Genomic DNA, 18,931 nt, shown 5'->3' with positions numbered 1-18,931 from the left:
TGTGTCTTACCTATGGGACTGTCACTCCATAGGAAGACCAGGTTTTTATGTTTTTGTGTCGTGCCAGTTTTGTGCCGACAGATATTTTGTACTTGTTCCATGAACGGGAGATATGTCCATGTTACTATTTGCACATGCACACATATTTTGCATGTTTGAAACTGTTTTCGCATGACATGTATTTGTGTGTTTGCCTGCTTGACGTGTTACTTACTGAGCGGGGACGCCTGCCAGTGAGTCGTGAAGTCTGCTCTGTATTCTGACGAGTTTTGGTGCATGTGAACAGGTGGTAAGTATGTTACATATGTTGTTGTTATTATTTTATCTCTAACCTCTTATTTTATAAGGTTAGGTGTTCACATTTATTTAAAAGTGGACACACCCTTTGGGCACCCACTTAGGGGCCAAGGTGGGGAGCCCCACTTTAAGTGAGTGTGGGGGTGGGCATGGTCACCTACCCAAACTCCCCACCCCCATGCAAGCGTGGAGTAAACTCCACTTTCATTTTATTAAAAAAAGGTTCCCTCCTTCAAGCGTGGATCATCACCATCGGCGTGCTCTTCCACCATCCTTCGTAGAAAAAAAGGAAAACGACCAGCGCTTCATCTTTTCGCTCCATCAGGCTGCGCTTGAACATGGGCAAACTGCCTCTGCACTTCTGAATGTGGCTGCACACAGGCTACTCTACCTTCCTTGCAGCAGGCGGCCAAAACAGGCTGCGCATGTTTTTTTTTTGAAGCGGCTGATGTACTGCTGCGCCTAACCCATACAGGCGACTGCTTCTACTCCTCCAACAGACGGCTGTCTCCCCTGCACAGCGGCTGCACTTCCTCCATACAGGTGGCTGCGCCTGTTTTCCAGCAGGCTGCTCTGCCTACATAAAGACGGCTGCCACCACCTGAAGGCTACGCCTCAGCTCTGCTACAGCCGGCTGCTCCTCCATGCCATCTCCTTTTCAGGCTACAGCCAGGCGGCTGTGCACTGCAGCCAGGTGTTACTAAACTGCACACCGAGGCTACTTCTGAATTGCTCCCCCAGGCGGCTGTGTATCCTTCACCAGCAGGCTGTGTGAACATCTCCAACAAATTATATTCTGCAGCAAGTATCCCTCTTCTCCATACAAGCCAGGTCTCTCTCTTCCCTTGCAAGTGGGAACTCCTTCTCTCACAGCAGGCGGCTGTGGTTTTCTTGCGGTGGTACTTGCCTTGGTAGTTCACCACAAGGCGACCGAGTCTTCATCAAGGGGACTTCGCATCTCCTGGGTGGCTTCATCATTCCACGAGTATTGGTTTTCTATCAACCATCTACAAGTAAGTGACTTTCAGATTTGAGTAAAGTATTTTATGTTTAAATCTGATAAAGGATTCATCCCGCTCGGCCAACACCCGTTCGGTGCCGGGTTGTCCAAGCTCTATTGGAGAACCTCGGTCCAAAGGTGCTGAGATCGAGAGAGCCAGGCGTTGGTACGAGAGCGCCTGTTTGTGCGTGGTCTCGGAACACCAGTGAGGCGCTCTCCGCGGAGTCCAGTGAAAGCACAGGACCGTAGAGATTGGACCACACTTGTGGTCGTACTGCTTCAAGCTTCTACATCAAGTTTCGACTTCAAGCTTATTTGTTTGGTACTGTTTTCATATGTACATGGACATTATCTGGTTCTTGGAACCCATGGAGCATTGTATTTATTAAATACTCCCAATAAATATATCATATATTGAGGGGGGGTCGGCCCGTTCCGGCCCCAGTGCTGGTGTCCATCTTTCCATTTCATTTCATTTAAATTTCAAGTTGTATTAAGTTGTCCATTTCAAATTTGTGGTTTTAAAGTTGTGCTATTAAGCATGTGGGTGTCCAACGGAGTCTTTCCCACTTGACGGGATCGGTTTGAGTGGCATTGCCTACGGGTGGATAAAAAGCGCCTATGGGCGGTGAAAAATGGTCACTACAGGAAAATCTTCGGCCTAAGACCACTCGGAAAAGAGGAAAGTTTAGGGTAAATAACAAGCTCTGACAAGCACGGAAGTGTCAAAATGGGCAGCGGAAATGAGACAAACACCTATGAGAACAGAAATGCAGAACTGCAGGAGAGAGAAAGCTGTATAAACTCTTCTATATACAAGAGATCCAGTACAATGGTATGTGGGGGGGCTGAGAGCTATATATACTACCATGGGCTGCTGGTCGACCAGTATAGAACAGGCCAACAGCCCATAAAAAATGCCCACGACTGGGAAAGGTCCAATCGGCCACCACTCAGGAGTCAGTCGACACCTCCTGGTCAGCCAGCACTACTACGGCCAACTGCAGAAAAGAGATGCCCCCCACAGGTCCTACAAAACTAGGAAAAACATGGACAATGAGGAAAAATGGAGAAAGCTCCTGACCGGACGGGCACACCCACAACAGCGACCCTCACTCCCAACTGAGTAATATGGTATAGATAGGAGATGACTGCTAACACCCCCTCTCAGCTCCTGGATGTGGAACCAACCCCACTGAGCTGGAGTGCTAACGGAGCATCTGCTGAGGTAGAGGCTTCGTGAAGAGGTCCGCCACGTTGTCCTTCGTCGAACAAAAGATAAGCAAGATGTCACCAGCCAAAATCTTCTCACAAACAAAGTGATACTGTATCTCTATGTGCTTGGTCGGGGCATCGAAGATGGGGTTCCGAGCAATAGCTATACAGCTCTGGTTATCGCACCGGATGACCGTGGGTTCCTTTTGTGGAAACCCAATTTCGCCAAGTAACCTCCGCAACCACACCACCTCGCACATGCAGCACCACAGGCAGCCCGGTACTCTGCCTCAGTAGAAGACAAGGCAATAGTTGGTTGCCTCTTGCTCCTCCAAGAAATAGCTCCTGAGCCAAGGGTAAAGCCATTGCCTGATGTAGACCTCCTCGTATCTAGATCAAAGTCACTCCAACCTCGCCAACCTCGAAGACTTACTCGGTCCCCCCCCCCCCGCCCCCAATGTCATAGAAGAGTCCAAGATCCTTCGTACCCTACACATACCACAAGATCCGCAATCCTGCGTCCCAAGGAGTCTTCAAAGGTGTCTGTATAAATGAGCTCAATAGCCCCACTGGAAAACTCAAGACCAATCTAGTGTTCAGCAACCAAATCAATGAACCAACATCAACCTGCTCACAAGTATCATGTACTGTAAGTTTGGTATTCGGGTCCATCAAAGATGAAATAGGCTTGCAGTTCTCCATCCCAAAGGCCTCCAACAACTCATGAACATACCGCTGCTGAGAAACAAAGAACCCCCTCTGGGTCTGCCAAATCTCCAATCCCAAAAAGAAATGGAGTAAGCCTAAGTCCGTCATCTCAAACTCCTTTGACAAGGCAGCCTTCATCACAGCTATGTGCTTCACATGATCGCCAGTGAGAATAAGATCATCCACATAGAGGATAATCAAGGTGACCATACCGCGTTCCCGAAAGAGATATAGGTTCAGATCTGCAACTGATCTCTGGAAATCCTTTCTAAGAAAGAAAGAACCAATCTTCTGATTCCAAGCCCCGGGAGCCTGTTTAAGACCATACAAAGCCTTTCGTACCCTGTAAACCATACCTTTTGATCTCAGAACCTCAAAGCTTGGAGGTTGCTCAACATACACCTCCTCCTGCAAGTCACTATTCAAGAACGCAGATTTTACATCCATCTGATACACCGGCCACTGCTGAGAAGAGACCCATCATACGTATACTTGGTCTTGTAGACCCACTTGACACCAATGTGACTGACTGTTTCAATGGCCTCAGAACCAACTCCCAAGTGTTATTCTTCTCTATGGCTTCAAGTTCCACTTGCATGGCTTTTCTCCAAGTCTCCTAGGAAAGAGCTTCCTTAGCTAAAGTAGCCTCTTTGTCCCGAATGATACAAGACATCAATGCATAGTTCACCTATAAAATAGCTCCTCTGATTGGCTTTTATCACGAACTATGTGCGATCTTTGAGGTCCATCCTCTATGGTCCATTCAGAGGGATACTCTCCGGGCTCAACCTCTAAGACTGACTGAGGCTGGCTAGCTAGAACAATAGTCTGGGAATCATCCTCATACTCATCTAGTTCTCCAAGAAGTGGTGGCTCCTCAACAGTGTAAGCTCAAACATGCTCATCAAAGACAACATCTCTGCTAACAACCACCTCGTTCCGCTTTGGGTCATATAACCTGCAGCCTTTGAAAAGAGAGTTATATCCCACAAAAACAAGCTTCTAGGACTTTGAGTCAAGTTTCCCCCTCTGCTTCTCTCGAATGTGAACATAGGCATCACTCCCAAAAACACGAAAATCGGACACATCTGGTTTCCTACCGAAATAAGCCTCAAATAGAGTCATCTTAGGTAGTAAAGTCGTCGGAGATCGGTTGAGGGTATGGACCGTAGCCACAGCCTCTCCCCAAAGTGAACGAGGAAGATCACAATGCTCCAACATCGTCCTCGCCATCTCGATTCTCCACCACGGTCCTGTTCTTTCATTCAACTACTCCATTGTCTGAACGGCAACCCTGTATTGGCCAGCTCCCCCTTGATGCCATGCTCCGCACAAAACCACACAAAAGCATTAGAAGAAAACTCCCCTCCTTTGTCAGCCCGAACAGTCTTCACCTACAATCCAGACTCCTTTTCCACCATAACATGCCAATCCTTGAACCAAGCAAAGGCTTGGTCCTTCTAGGAAAGAAAATACACCCATGTGAACATGCTACAATCATCCACAAGCAGCATGAAATACAAAGAGCCTCCTAAAGATGGGGTCTGCATAGGGCTCCACAAGTCAATGTGTACCAACTCCAATGGTTTCGAAGCCCGCCTAGTAGCCTGCTTCGGAAAAGACTCCCTGTGCTGCTTCCCATACATGCAAGAACTGCAGTGTCCCTACTTGCTGCCAACATCTAGCAAGCCATCCACCATCTGGTCCCGGAAAGCCCACCGCAACGCATCCACATTCAAGTGGCCAAAACGGAAATGTCACAAATCACCGAGCTGAGTACCTATTAGAGAAGAGAGTGCTGAGAGTTTATAAATCCCATTCTCAACTCCGCTTCCCAAACAACCTGGCATGTTGCTTTGTCCCGGAGAGCAATAAAATGCTTATCAAACTCCACCCGCATGCCAGTCTTGCAAACCTCATGCACTAACAAAAAATGAAAGCCAAGAGATGGAACATAAAGAACCCGAGAGAAATGCTTCCCGCCTCTGCCACCATCGAGAATAACCTCCAACCTATCCTCACTGTGAATCAGGATAGTGGATTTGTCACCAATAAAGATGTGACCTATCTACCATTGAAGATCCTATAATAACTCTCAGGAAGAAGTCATGTGCCTAGAAGCACCACTATCTACAATCCACTCCCGAGTATCGCTAGCAATGAGACCAACTATCTCCCTGCTCGAAGAAGATGAAGCTCCAGTGTCCATATCTCCAAGTGCACAAAAGCTGGAATTTTTGCAGTTGTAGCGAAGGAATCAGCACCTTTCTCGGTGCTCTGCTGAGGACATTTCCTCCAATAGTGACCCTTCTGGCCACAATGGTTATAGGTCCGCTCAGCCTTCAAAGCATCATGCTCTGAGTCGTGCTTCCTCTCAGAAGACTTCGCCGGTGAAGACTTCCCTTTGCCCTTGTTGTTGTTGTTGTTGTTGTTGCGGCCTTTCGACCGCTAGCCAGTTAAAGCCTCAGAACCTCCGCCCTATGGAGCGTTCGTAAATTGCTCTTCCTGGTCCAAAACCATCAGCACAAGCTCCTCCCATGTAATGGTGCTGAGCCTCCCACTGGTGATCAAAGAAGAATAGAAAGCTGAGTACTCGGGGGTAAGATGAGAAAGCAAAGTGACGGCCATATCCTCTGAAGATATCTCCTTCTCAGCCTGAAGAACCTCCTGTTGAAGAGCCTGGTCCAAAACCATCAGCACAAGCTCCTCCCATGTAATGGTGCTGAGCCTCCCACTGGTGATCAAAGAAGAATAGAAAGCTGAGTACTCGGAGGTAAGATGAGAAAGCAAAGTGACGGCCATATCCTCTGAAGATATCTCCTTCTCAGCCTGAAGAACCTCCTGTTGAAGAGCCTGGAGTTTGTTGATGTGCTCTCGCATCGTCAAAGACTCTGCAGGATTCATCACTCGCATCTACACTTCCAAGGAAATTCTCTTCATGGGTGATACCCTGTTGTACAAAGAAGCCAAGTGTCGCCAAATCCCCCGGGCCAACGTCATGTGTTTGATGTGATTGATCACTGGGGGTGTGCAATTAAGGAAGATAAAAGAACGCACATGGGCATTGACACAATCCCACTACTATGCCTGAGCCTCCCGCTCTTTCCTAGTAGAAAGTGAAAGCTCCTCCTCCTCCAACTCTGGCCTTGGAACTCCAATCACAATGAAATCAACCAAATCATAAGACTCCAAGACAAACTCCATCATTACCTTCTAGATGCCATAGTTGGTCCCATCCAACTGTCGGTCCACTAGGAATGTCAGGAGCGTGGGGATCTTCACATGCTTCTCAGCCATCTCGAGCAAATCTGCCATCTCGGGGGTTCACAAGGTCTTGTGAAGGGAGGGTGGGTGGGAAAAAAAATGAAGAGGCTGCAACTGCTATGCAAGGTGGCTGTCCAGCAATGATGGCCGCCTTCTACCTGCTTCTCCACGTCCCGAACAGCCCATAAATTCTCCAATCAGCACCAAAAAACAGCAAACCCTCCTCTCACTGTCTCCAAGCTTCAAGCCACCTGGGGCTCTGATACCATGTCGGAATGGGCAGCGGAAATGAGACAAACACCTGTGAGAACAGAAATGTAGAACTGCAAGAGAGAGAAAGCTGTATAAACTCTACTATATACAAGAGATCCGGTACAATGGTGTGTGGAGGGGCTGAGTGGTATATATACTACCATGGGCTGCTGGTCGGCCAGTATAGAACAGGCCGACAGCCCATAAAAAATGCCCACAAGTGGGAAAGGTCCAATCGGCCAGCATCACACCTGGTCGGCAGCAAAAGGCTGGTTGGCCAGCACTCAGTGGACACCTCCTGGTCGGCCAGCACTGCTACAGCCAACAGCAGAAAAGAGACGCCCCCCACAGGTCCTACAAAACTGGGAAAAACATGGACAATGAGGAAAAATGGAGAAAGCTCTTGACCGGGCGGGCACACCCACAACAGAGGCCCTCACTCCCAACTGAATAATATGGTACAGACGTGAGATGACTGCTAACAAGAAGAAGCCCACAAGGTCAAAGGACCCATAAGCCCTCAGACAAGGGAGTCGGCAGGATTAAATGATTTTGTGCTTGTCCTCTGCTGGCCGACAGCAATCGGGTGGCTGCATGGGTAATCCCATGAGCCTATAAATAGCAAGCTTAGTTTAGTCCAAAGATCATCTAATTCTCCACATGGGGCAGGTCAATAGTCAGTCCCTTAGGTCAGAAGTCAGTCCATTTTGGAAGGCCAAAGGCCAAAGTCAATATCTTGAGACCTGGCAATGGTTGTCCCTCTCAAAGGCAACATCAAGATCTCAAACATATTCATCGGCAACAAAGATCTCATCCTTGGTACAAGGATGGGTGGCAAGATTACTTTGCCATAAACAATCTCAAACAGGGTCTTTCCCATTGGATGCATGTACCATGCTGTTTTAGGCAAACTCTACAAGCGATAGATACTTCTCCCATGCAATCTTTTGATATGCAACATAACACTTGAGATTATCTGACACGACTGAATTTCCAGCCTCACTTTGGCCATCCATTTATGGGTGATAAGCTGATGAAAAATCCAATTTAGTACCCATGTTGTCAGAATGCAGAGCAGAAATCAAGACAACTGCTGTAGAGAGCAAAACGGAGATGAGAGAGGGAGAGAGAAGCTGTATAAACTCTGTATATACACTAGAAAAATCCCGGAATGGTACAATGACAAGTGTGGGGGGGGGGGGGGGCAGGGGCCATTTTATATGGCCCCAAGCTGCTAGTCGGCCAACCCAAAACAGGCCAACATCACCCAGATGTCTACGACCAGCAAAAAAAACAGTCGGCCAGCAATAACTCAGTCAGCCAATACTGGATGAGGTCAGGTAGCAACTCCACCAGTCGGCCAGCAGAAGATGACAGCCGGAAAAAAAAAAGGGAAAAATACATGGAAAGTGAGGAAAAATGGGGGAACACCAAAAATGGGCGGGCACACCCACAACAGAGGCCCTGGTGTAATGTACAGACAGGAGATGACTACTAACACACCCTCTCAGCTCCTGGATGTGGAACCAACCCCAATGAGCTGGAGTGCTGCTGGAGCATAACCTGAGGTAGAGACTTCGTGAAGAGGTCCGCCGCATTGTCCTCCGTCGAACAATAAACAAGCAATATGTCACCAGCCAAAATCTTCTCATGAACAAAGTGATATTGTATCTCTATGTGCTTGGTCCGGGCATGGAAGACCGGGTTCCGAGCAATAGCGATACAGCTCTGGTTATCGCACTGGATGACCGTGGGCTCCTTCTGTGGAAACCCAATCTCGCCAAGCAACCTCCGCAGCCACACAACCTCGCAAGCAGCACCACAAGCAGCCCGGTACTCTGCCTCTGTCAATGACAATGCAATAGTTGGCTGCCTCTTGCTGCTCTGTGATTTAGCTCCTGAGCCGAGGGTAAATCCATAGCCTGATGTAGATGTCCTCATGTCTGGATCTCCTCCCCAATCTGAGTCACTCCAGCCTTGGAGTCGGACACGGTCCTTTGTTCCCCCTCCAGTGTCATAGAAGAGTCCAAGATTCTTCGTACCTTGCAGATACCGCAAGATCCACAATCCTACGTCCCAAAGAGACTTCAAAGGTGTCTGCATGAACGAGCTCAACAGCCCCACACGAAAGCTCAAGTCCAATCTGGTGTTCAGCAACCAGATCAATGAACCAACCAACTTCCGATACAGAGAGGCATCAACCAGCTCACAAGGATCATTCGGTGTAAGCTTCGTGTTCCGGTCCATCGGTGACGTGATAGGCTTGCAGTTCTCCATCCCAAAGGCATCAAGCAACTCATGAACATACCACTGTTGAGAGACAAAGAACCCCCTCTGGGTCTGCCAGATCACCCATCCCAAGAAGAAGTGAAGTAAGCCTAAGTCGGTCATCTCAAACTCCTTTGACAAGGCAGCCTTCGTCACTGCTGTGTGTTCCACATGATCGCCAGTGAGAATGAGGTCATCCACATAAAGGATGATCAACGTGACCAAACCACGTTCCCGAAAGAGATACAAGTTAGGATCTGCAACTGATCTCTGAAATCTAGTCCGTAGAAAGAAGGAATCAATCTTCTGATTCCAAGCCTGGGAACCTGCTTAAGACCATACAAGGCCTTCCGCAACCTGTAAACCATCTCCTTTGATCCTGGAACCTCAACGCTTGGAGGCTGCTCAACATACACCTCCTCCAGCAAGTCACCATTAAGGAATGCGGATTTCACATCCATCTGATATACAGGCCACCGCTGACAAGAGGCAAGAGCAAGAACAGTCCAAATCGTGGTCATCCTCGCTATCGGTGCAAAGGTATCCTCGTAGTCAATGCCAAGCCGCTGAGCACAACCCTTAGCCACAAGTCTCGCTTTGTGTTTGTCCACCGACCCATCTAACGTATACTTGGTCTTGAAGACCCACTTGACACCAATCACTGACCGTTTTGACGGTCTCGGAACCAACTCCCAAGTTTTATTCTTCTCTATGGCATCCAGTTCCACTTGCATGGCTTTCCTCCGAGTATCTTGAGAAAGAGCTTCCTTCACGGAAGTGGGCTCTTTGTCCCGCATGATACACAACCTCGTTCCGCTCCGGGTCATACAGCCTGTATCCTTTGAAAAGAGAGTTATATCCCACAAATACAAGTTTCCCCCTCTGCTTCTTTGGAATGTGAATATAGGCATCACTCCCAAACACACGGAAATGGGAGACATCTGGTTTCCTGCCAAAATAAGCCTCGAAGGGAGTCATCTTTGGTATTGAAGTCGTCGGAGATCTATTGAGAATATGGACAGTCGTAGCCACAGCCTCTCCCCAAAGTGGACGAGGAAGATCACAATGCTCCAACATCGTCCTCGCCATCTCTACCACAGTCCGGATCTTTCGCTCAACCACTCCATTCTCTGGAGGTGAACCTGTATTGGCCAACTCCCGCTTGATGCCATGTTCCGCACAAAGGCATTGGAAGAAAACTCTCCTTCTCTGTCAACCCGAAGAGTCTTTATCTGCAATCCAGACTCTTTCTCCACCATCACATGCCACTTCTTGAACCGAGCAAAAGCTTGGTCCTTCTGGGAAAGGAAATAAACCCATGTGAATCTGCTACAATCATCAACAAGCAGCATAAAATACAAAGAACCTCCCAAGGATGCGGTCTGCATAGGTCCACACAAGTCAGTGTGTACCAACTCCAAAGGTTTCGAAGCCCGCTTGGAAGCCTGCTTCAGAAAAGATTCCCTGTGCTGCCTACCACGAATGCAAGAACTATAGGCCTTCAGTTTCTCACGGTCTAAATCGGGCTTCTTCTCAGAAGACTTCTCCGATGAAGACTTCCCTTTGCCCTTATTGTCGTTGTTGTTACGGCCTTTCGCCTGTTGGCCAATCAAGGCTCCAGAACCTCTGCCCTGTGGAGGGTTCGTAAAACGCTATTCCTGGTCCAAGACCATAGGCACAAGCTCCTCCCATGTGATGGTGCTGAGCCTGCTGGTGATCAAAGAGGAGTAAAATACTAAGTACTGAGAGGGCAAATGAGACAACAACGTGATGGCCATGTCCTCTGAAGATATCTCTTTCCTTGCCGGAAGAACCTCCTGCTGAAGAGCCTACAACTTGTTGATGGCTCCCGCATCGTCAAAGACTTTTCAGGATTCATCACCCCATCTGCACTTCCAAGGAGATCCGCTTCATGGGTGATACCCTGTAATACAGAGAAGCCAAATGTTGCCAAATCCCTCTGGCCAACGTCATATGTTTTATATGGTTAATCACCTGTGGTGTGCAATTTAGGAAGATCAAAGAACGCACACGAGCATTGACACGATCCCATAACTGTGCCTGAGCCTCCCGTTCTTTCCGTATAGATGGTAATTCCCCGTCTTCCAACTCTGGTCGTGGAACACCAACTACAATGAAATCAACCAAGTCATAAGACTCCAAAACGGACCCCATCATTACCTTCCATATGCTGTAGTTGTACCTTCCATATGTCGTAGTTGTTCCCATCCAACTGTCGGTCCACCAGGAACGTGGGGAGTGTAGGGATCTTCACATGCTTCTCAGCCATCTCAAGCAAGTCTGCCATCTCAAGGGTTCACAAGGTCTTGTGAAGGGAGGGAGGGAGCATGGGTGGGAAAAAAAGAAGAGGAGGTTGCAAATAATATGCAAGGTGGCTGTCCAACGGTGATGGCCGCCTTCTACCCGATCTCCAAGTCCAGAACAACCCAAGCAATCTCCAATCAGCACCTCAAATTAGCAAACCCTCAAGGTTCCACTGTCTCCAAGCTTCAAGCCACCCGAGGCTCTGATACCATGTCAGAATGCACAGCAGAAATCAAGACAACTACTGTAGAGAGCAAAACGTAGATGAGAGAGGGAGAGAGAAGCTGTATAAACTCTGTATATACACTAGAAAAATCCCGGAATGGTACAATGACAAGTGTGGGGGGCAGGGGCCATTTTATATGGCCCCAAACTACTAGTCGGCCAGCCCAAAACAGGCCGACAGCACCCAGATGTCCACGACCAACAAAAAAACACAGTCGGCCAGCAATAACTCAGTTGGCCAGTACTGGATCAAGTCGGGTAGCAACTCCACCCATCGGCCAGCAGAAGATGACAGCCGACAGCCCTCCCACACCCAGAAAAAATGGGAAAAATACATGGAAAGTGAGGAAAATTTGGGGAACATCAAAACTAGGCGGGCACACCCACAACAGAGGCCCTGGTGTGTATAGACAGGAGATGACTGTTAATACATGTTACCAGAGAGCGCCCTCCAAAAAAGGCTCATCGTCCCAGGATCTCTATCCCCCACAGTGAACTTCGGCATACCATGATGCTTGAACACTTGTGCAAGAAATACTTTCACCATATGTTCAAGTTTAATGGTCTTCTTGATAGGCAAGAAATGTGCTTGCTTGCTAAATTTATCCACAATTGTCCATATAGCATTGTTACCCTATTGGTTCTTTAGTAAATCCATTATAAAATCCATAGATATACTCTCCCATGGCTACAAGGGAATAGGCAATGGCTGAAGCAAACCTAGGGCCTTTTGCCTATCAAATTTCACCTTCTGACAAGTGATACATACACATGCATATGCTTCCATGTCCTTGCACATGGCTGGCCAAAAGAAATAGCCCTCAATCATGGGCATAGTAGGCAATATACCTCAATGACTAGCATAAGGAGAAGCATGGCAGTCATCCATAACCTTTTGCCTCATGTTAGACACCACACATAGGCAGTTATCCTTCATGAGATAGCCATCTTTGATCACATATGAAGCATGTGTATGACATGCCATCATGTCACGTGCACCCCGCACTTGGATGCCACATGGACATATCTGTACTACAAGCACAAGACGTGGAGTGGGAGCTAGTCCCATGTGAGCCCCACCAGTCCAGGACGAGTAAGCGAAGGTTCCACTCTAAGCGTCCAAGATCAGGTGTACCAGTCCCGTACATGATCTCGGTCAAGTGTGCAAGTCTCGCACATGAATCAGTGCCAGTCCGTACTATCCGTACTATGAATCACCCTTTGGAATGATGTTAGGTATTCCGAGTGTTCGGCTTGAGTCAAATACTAGGCATTTGGGTCTTAGAGCATGTAGCTACATGTAGGAGAAGGGGGTAGCCCAAAGGGCTACCCCCAGAAAGGAATTTATATCCCGTGCCTAAGAGAAGAGGTAGGCTTTCAGCCACCCTAAGGGCCCAAGAGACCCACGGCCATTAGCCACCAGCCCAAGGATGAGGCTATGCTTTGGTCAGCTTGGTCTTGGGGGCCTAGCAACTTGTCGGCCAGCCCTTATGGGCTTGGCCGGCCAGCTAGCCGGCAAGCCATGGAGGCCAGCCCTACAGGCTGCACAACCAATCACAGCGGCTACCCAGTAGCCAGCCCAGCCATGCACAGGCCTGGACAGGTCATGCAAGGTGACCAGATCATGGGCATAAAAGGCGACCAGTTTGTAGGTGTGAGAAGCCCATCTTTAATGCATATAATTTAGGTCGTGGAAGTCTTTTAACATGTTGACTGGTTATTAGCAACCACTGACCACTGAAACTGCAGCCACATATGGTCTCTTAGAAAATGCATCTGCCACTACATTTTTCTTCCTTGGAGTGTGTACAATCTGAAAATGAAGCATAGGGGGGACATTTGCCATCCTCGTATGCTTCTCTGAAAACTTGGTTTGCGTGAGAAAGTACCTTAGGCTTTGGTGATCTATTTTCACCGTGAAATCAGCCCCAAGAAGATAATGTTTCCAAATGGTTAAGGCATGAATTATAGCCAACAATTCTTTCTCATAGATGCCCAAAGAAAGCTCAGCATCTTGCAAACAACAGCTCTCATAGGCCATAACAACAGCTCTCATAGGCCATAACATGTCCTTCTTGATTTAGGACAGCCCTCATACAATTCCCACATGCATCACACTCACCCTGAAGGGCTTCTGCAATCCGAAATTGATAGATTCCTTAAGATGGAAGAATGTATCCCTCTTATCATTGTCCATTTGTGCACTACTTTCTTCTTTGTTAGCTCATGCAATAACGAGGCAATCCAAGCAAAATGCCTAATGAAATGCCAGTAGTATGAGCATAGACCAAAAAAGCTTCGTACTTCATGTACGGATGTTAAACTCCAGACAATTTCAAATGGCGACCACCTTGGCGGGATCCATTCTCACGCTAGCTTTAGATACAATGTGGCCCTAAGTAGTGTATCTCCAAAAGAAAGAACTCACTCTCTTTGGCGTTTATAAAGAGCTTATGCTTACAAAGCTCTCTAAAAACTATGGTCAAATGAGCCCTATGCTCCTGTTCATTCTTGGAGAGTACCAATATATCATCAAAGAACACACCTGTGAACTTTCGATGCTCTCAGAAAATGCAATCCATCATTATGTTAAATGTTGCATTCATGAGACCAAATAGCATAACCAAATAGTCATAAAGTCTTGCTCGGCATCACGCCTCACATCCTGATCGGCATCAGGCTTCGCATCTGGGGGGATGTTGGAATGGATTCTTACCCTCCTGCTCCTCACGCTACCATGTGGCAGTGTAATATCCCACATAGTGGGTTGGGGTCTAATTATAGCCCTTGGTCTCCCCTCATCCCCCACCTTTATGGCGGTTTCACAGTTGTTGGCCTCCGTCCGCGTGTTGCGCCTCCACTCTGGGTGTGGTACTTTGCATTTCTGGATTCTTTCAAAGTCTACCCATGCTTAAACTTTCGTTTACGCTGGGATCCTGCCTAGTTTATCAATGAGGGTTGTTTCTTTGCTACAATCTCATATAAATTTTGGCATATCGGATGGCATCATCCAATGTTTTGCTTTGAATGTTCCTGATATGGAACTAATATCCATAATGCAATCCATCCATAAAAAAATACCAATATAGTGATAGGATCAATGTGAGTTGCCCAAGCCTGCAACTCTCTAAATTTTTGTAGATGTGTCAAAAGGCATATTATTCATTTCTAAGTTTTTAAACTTGGAGACTATGCCGTACTCGTCCTCAACCTACAAGAGCTCTTCTTGAAAAAAACTCTCAAAATCTACCGGCATCATGGACTTCACTCGTAGCTCTTTCCACACTAGGTAAGGGCTTTTCCTATCAAGAACCCCTATACCATCCGTATCTCCTTACCCTCAATCTTCTTAGCCTCAGGGAAAGGATGGAACTCAAAGTGTGTACCCCACCTACGAAGCCAAGAGTCGATTGTCTCTTGAGTCTTCTCCTTCCGCTCCCCCGTTTATTAGGGCTCTAGAGTAAAAGAGGGTGCAACTAAAGCTATCCCAACTCCCCCTTCCATCACCAAACCCGCCAATGTTGCTTGCATAACAACAATGGTATTGGTAGGGTTCGAATACTACTGCTCAAGCAAGGTCATCCTTGTGTCAAAGTCTACTTTGGTAACCATGTCATCGCCCGTCACATCGTCATCCTCATGGTCATCATTGAGATGAACATTCTCATCCATTGCACAATCATTTTGTCCTTCATCATCCATGATAATTCCAAGTTGATATGATGCTGCTCAAGGACCTTAGATGGAGGATCCTAAGATACCCTTATCCATTCCCAGCTCATACTCTCCTAGCCTCTTTCCTCCCTAATATCAAGGCTCATAAACTGGGTTTTGTGTTCTCAATTACCCAGCCCATAGCCCAAAAATGTCTACATGCATCTACAGGAGGAGTAATCCATGTGATTGGGAAGAAACGAGCTAGAGAATATTTCAAGTGTATACACAACCTTATTTAAATTCCATACTAATACATTCAAACTGCATCTGCTTTTACTGCATTCATTGTTGAATCATACAAGAAATGTCTACATGCATCTGCAGGAGGAGTAATTCATGTGATTGGGAAGAAACGAGCTAGAGAATATTTCAAGTGTATACACAACCTTATTTAAATTCCATACTAATACATTCAAACTGCATCTGCTTTTACTGCATTCATTGCTGACTCATACAACAAATCAATTGCTCTAAAATGCCTTTGACAAAAAGAAAACTATGCATCCATGTTCAAACCCTGGGTCTTCTAAAGCATCTCACCAAAGGGATCAAAGGTGGCAACAACTCCTTCGCAACCTTTGCGATACCTTTGAACAAATTTTTTACACAACATCTTCCAACGTTTAGAAGCAACTCAAACTTGTAAGTTTCTTCTCCATCCTTGTCATACTCATATGGCTCTTCAGTGTAGCTGCATTTGATTCTTCCTCTGGTAACTCTTGGCCCCTATTATTTTCAAAGACACACAATTCAGCTAGCAAATGGCAGAAAAAATGCAGTCGCACATGAATTGGGATATCATTTGTATTAGCGTTGGCCAAACTGAAAAGCAATGAAATGCATCCTTTGCACAATGCAAGATAGAAGGATGTGCGCAATTGTTCATGGTGCTGTGAATGGTATGTACCCTACACTAGGGACCGAAGATTGGACGGTCCCCGGCTGGGATATCTTCTAGAACAACAAGCCTTTTACAATGCTCTGTGTGAATCCAGACGAGGACTCTTGCCTGGTTAAACACAGTGTGTCAGAAAACACATAAAAACCATACCAAATACGAAGGATTTGGTTTGATATTGAAGCTTGCCTTGAACGGTGAGCTGGTACTAAGCATAACCTGGCTCGATATAGGGCCTGCACACTTGCAAAGCAGCCGGCTTCTGCCTGGCACCGTACATCCAACCATCCGTCTAATCTGTACATCCACCCACAGCCCTCCGTACGATCTGTACAAAACATTGGCATCCATACCGATTTTCCAAACAAACCCTGTCTGTGCAAGTGACGTCACACCCTGTCTAGCACTAACATCAGCCTTGCTACACTGCTCGCGTCATGCTCACGTCATCTGATGTCCGCCGCTCGTGCGCTGGCGCAGTCTTCTAATCCGTCATGCTCGTACTTGGATTGTCCGTACATGGCTCTTGATCCGCACAAGCTTATGGCTTTATAATGTGTTGTTTGGTCTCAAAATACGACGCTGTCAGATGCAAGTAGAAGGTTTATTAGTTGTGATTTGGATATATTTGATTGACGTGGAGGCACAAAATAATATGGGTTGCCCAATTTTTGTTTGTAATTAGTTTGGAAGGGGAAGTGATGGGAAGACCTTAGGTAAAAGGTTAATCGACTTTTTAAAAAAAGAAATCATGAAGATGACGCGTGGAGGTGTAAGAAAGTTGGCCACTCAAGGCATGGAGTGACAACATGCATGCAGGTCACCATGGAAGCTTGCTCTAGGCAAGGAGAAATGGTCATGTATCAAAAGATATCAAAGATGTACAAACTATCCCATAAGTGACTTATATAGTCACTTACTCCTAGGACCTTCCACACATGGGCTACCCATAAACCCAAGCCCTATGCCCCATATCATGTGCTTAGACCCTTATCCCACATGTGCATGTGTAGTACAGCCAAGCACATAACTTCCTACATTATAAATCATCCCCTCCTATAATGATTTCGTCCTCGAAATCGAAGGGTGGTCGTACAAAAGAAACTAAAACCAAGTCACAACATGTGGAGTCATAAACCATAGTAAGTGCCAATAGTCCATGATCCTGTATAATAAGTCGAGTCACCGCCAACATCAAATGGAAACCCTCAAATATTGATGCACAAGCAACATCAACATCAAAAGGTCCTTGTAGCCTCGTGGATCAAATGGAAAACTCCATGGACCAACTCCCGAGCTATAGAACATGATGCCACCAAGGTCAAAAAGATGATGTAGCCATACATCCTCAATCATCACACAATCTCCTAGGTCAAATGAAAATTCACGTCTTGTACTCACCATGACAATGGCTCTATAACCCTCAAGGTCAAATGGCCAATGTAGGAAAATGTAAAGAATCATCATCTATGATGAAGATGGTCATGTGCTCTCCATCAAAATTGCATTCCAAATGGCATCAAGCACATCCAAAAATGAATGCCCCAACTGCATAAACCATCACCTCGTGTCGACATCCATAAGGTCAAAAATACACACCTTATAGAGCTGACATCCATATGGGCATAGGTGTGATCATCCAAATACACATGCTCACTGTGCATATGGAAATCTCCACCATCAAGCTGTTAACCCCTATACTTATGTCTCTCCCTTATTCCTCACCTCACATTTAGCTCCTTGTATTCATCCAAGGGCACTTTTTCTCATGAGGTTTTTCCCCTTGGATAGCCCACATTGCACTCATTTTTGTGCACACAATTTATATTACTTTGTGCACATATTTTGGATGGTTTGAGGAGACCTGATGATGGGCATGCCCACACCCTATTGGTTGTAATATGTGGGATCACTCTATGCTTGCCATGTGGCAAAGAGATGAGCATCGTTTTCCTATATAAAGAAGCATAGGGTGAGATGCAAGGCATTCCGTCTAGCCCTAGTTGGAATCCACTCTTGTATACTTTTTGAGTGTCTTGGGTGTGTACATAGTTGGGCCTTCTTCTTCTTTTATTGCTTTCTAGAAGGCATGCTAGTTAGAGTGCTCTTGTGTGTGAGAGAGACATGTGATTGAGCTTTTGGCTAGTGATGTATTGGTTGAGGCTCCTCCTTGTATGGAAACCCACCACCAAGAGGTTAGTGTGTGTGTACTATTTAGAGTGGCATGCCTTGCTTCTTATTCTAGGGATTCCTTGTTTATGGTTAAGGCACTTTGCCATGAGTGGGTTGTAGTCCCGACCCTTATCATCACTTGATGTGTGGGAGTTGTTTGGTGTAGTTGGAATGGGTGAGAGCAAGTGAATTGAGTTAAGTTGAGTTTGCTTTATGTTCATTGTTCCGTTTATCACTTCCTTTGTCATTTCCTTCCCTTTTATGTTTATTGTTCTTTTATCACTTCATCATTTCCATTGCTACTAGATTAGGTTCCTACCCTTTCATCCCCTCTCTTCTTAAACCTCTTCTTCATCCTTGAGAGTCGGAGTGGGACCAATGACTTGAGGCTTGGTTGCCTTCTATGTGGCTTCCATCACCACGTGAACACCCGCCGGAGGTGCACACTTTCCACTTAACATAAGCATAGAGTAAACATCATCATAGTGGGTATCTCCATCATCAAAACTATCCATCACATGCTCCACTATCAAGCATACATGCATCATCATAATCATCCCTGTCCTCATAATAGGTGGTAGTACAACGAT

The 18,931-nt window shown here is 46.5% G+C and overlaps 1 protein-coding gene across 6 annotated transcripts in view; it reads right to left on the bottom strand.

Moving 5' to 3' along the window:
* TRANS11 (translocase 11) overlaps positions 1-16,764 on the bottom strand; it is a 66,360-nt gene extending 49,596 nt beyond the window's left edge. For 2 of the 6 annotated variants that reach the window (XM_086810589.1, XM_086810592.1), the window contains exons 1-2: positions 16,359-16,497; positions 15,812-15,997 (exon numbers count right to left, since the gene is read on the bottom strand). In XM_086810589.1, the coding sequence (XP_086666715.1) occupies positions 15,812-15,884 (73 nt within the window). In that variant the 5' untranslated portion in view covers positions 15,885-15,997; positions 16,359-16,497. Of the gene's footprint in view, positions 1-15,811; positions 15,998-16,178; positions 16,281-16,358 lie in introns of those variants that run through there. The other 4 variants (XM_086810593.1, XM_086810588.1, XM_086810590.1 and 1 more) reach the window with 4 other exon arrangements.
* Positions 16,765-18,931: the final 2,167 nt, after the last annotated feature.

The sequence above is a fragment of the Cibotium barometz genome, chromosome 16 (assembly GCF_041138505.1).
Source record: "Cibotium barometz isolate CiBa-2024 chromosome 16, ASM4113850v1, whole genome shotgun sequence".
Classification (NCBI taxonomy): domain Eukaryota; kingdom Viridiplantae; phylum Streptophyta; class Polypodiopsida; order Cyatheales; family Cibotiaceae; genus Cibotium; species Cibotium barometz.
The sequence above is the reverse complement of the archived record's forward strand: the minus strand, read 5'-3'. Positions and strand labels throughout refer to the sequence as shown.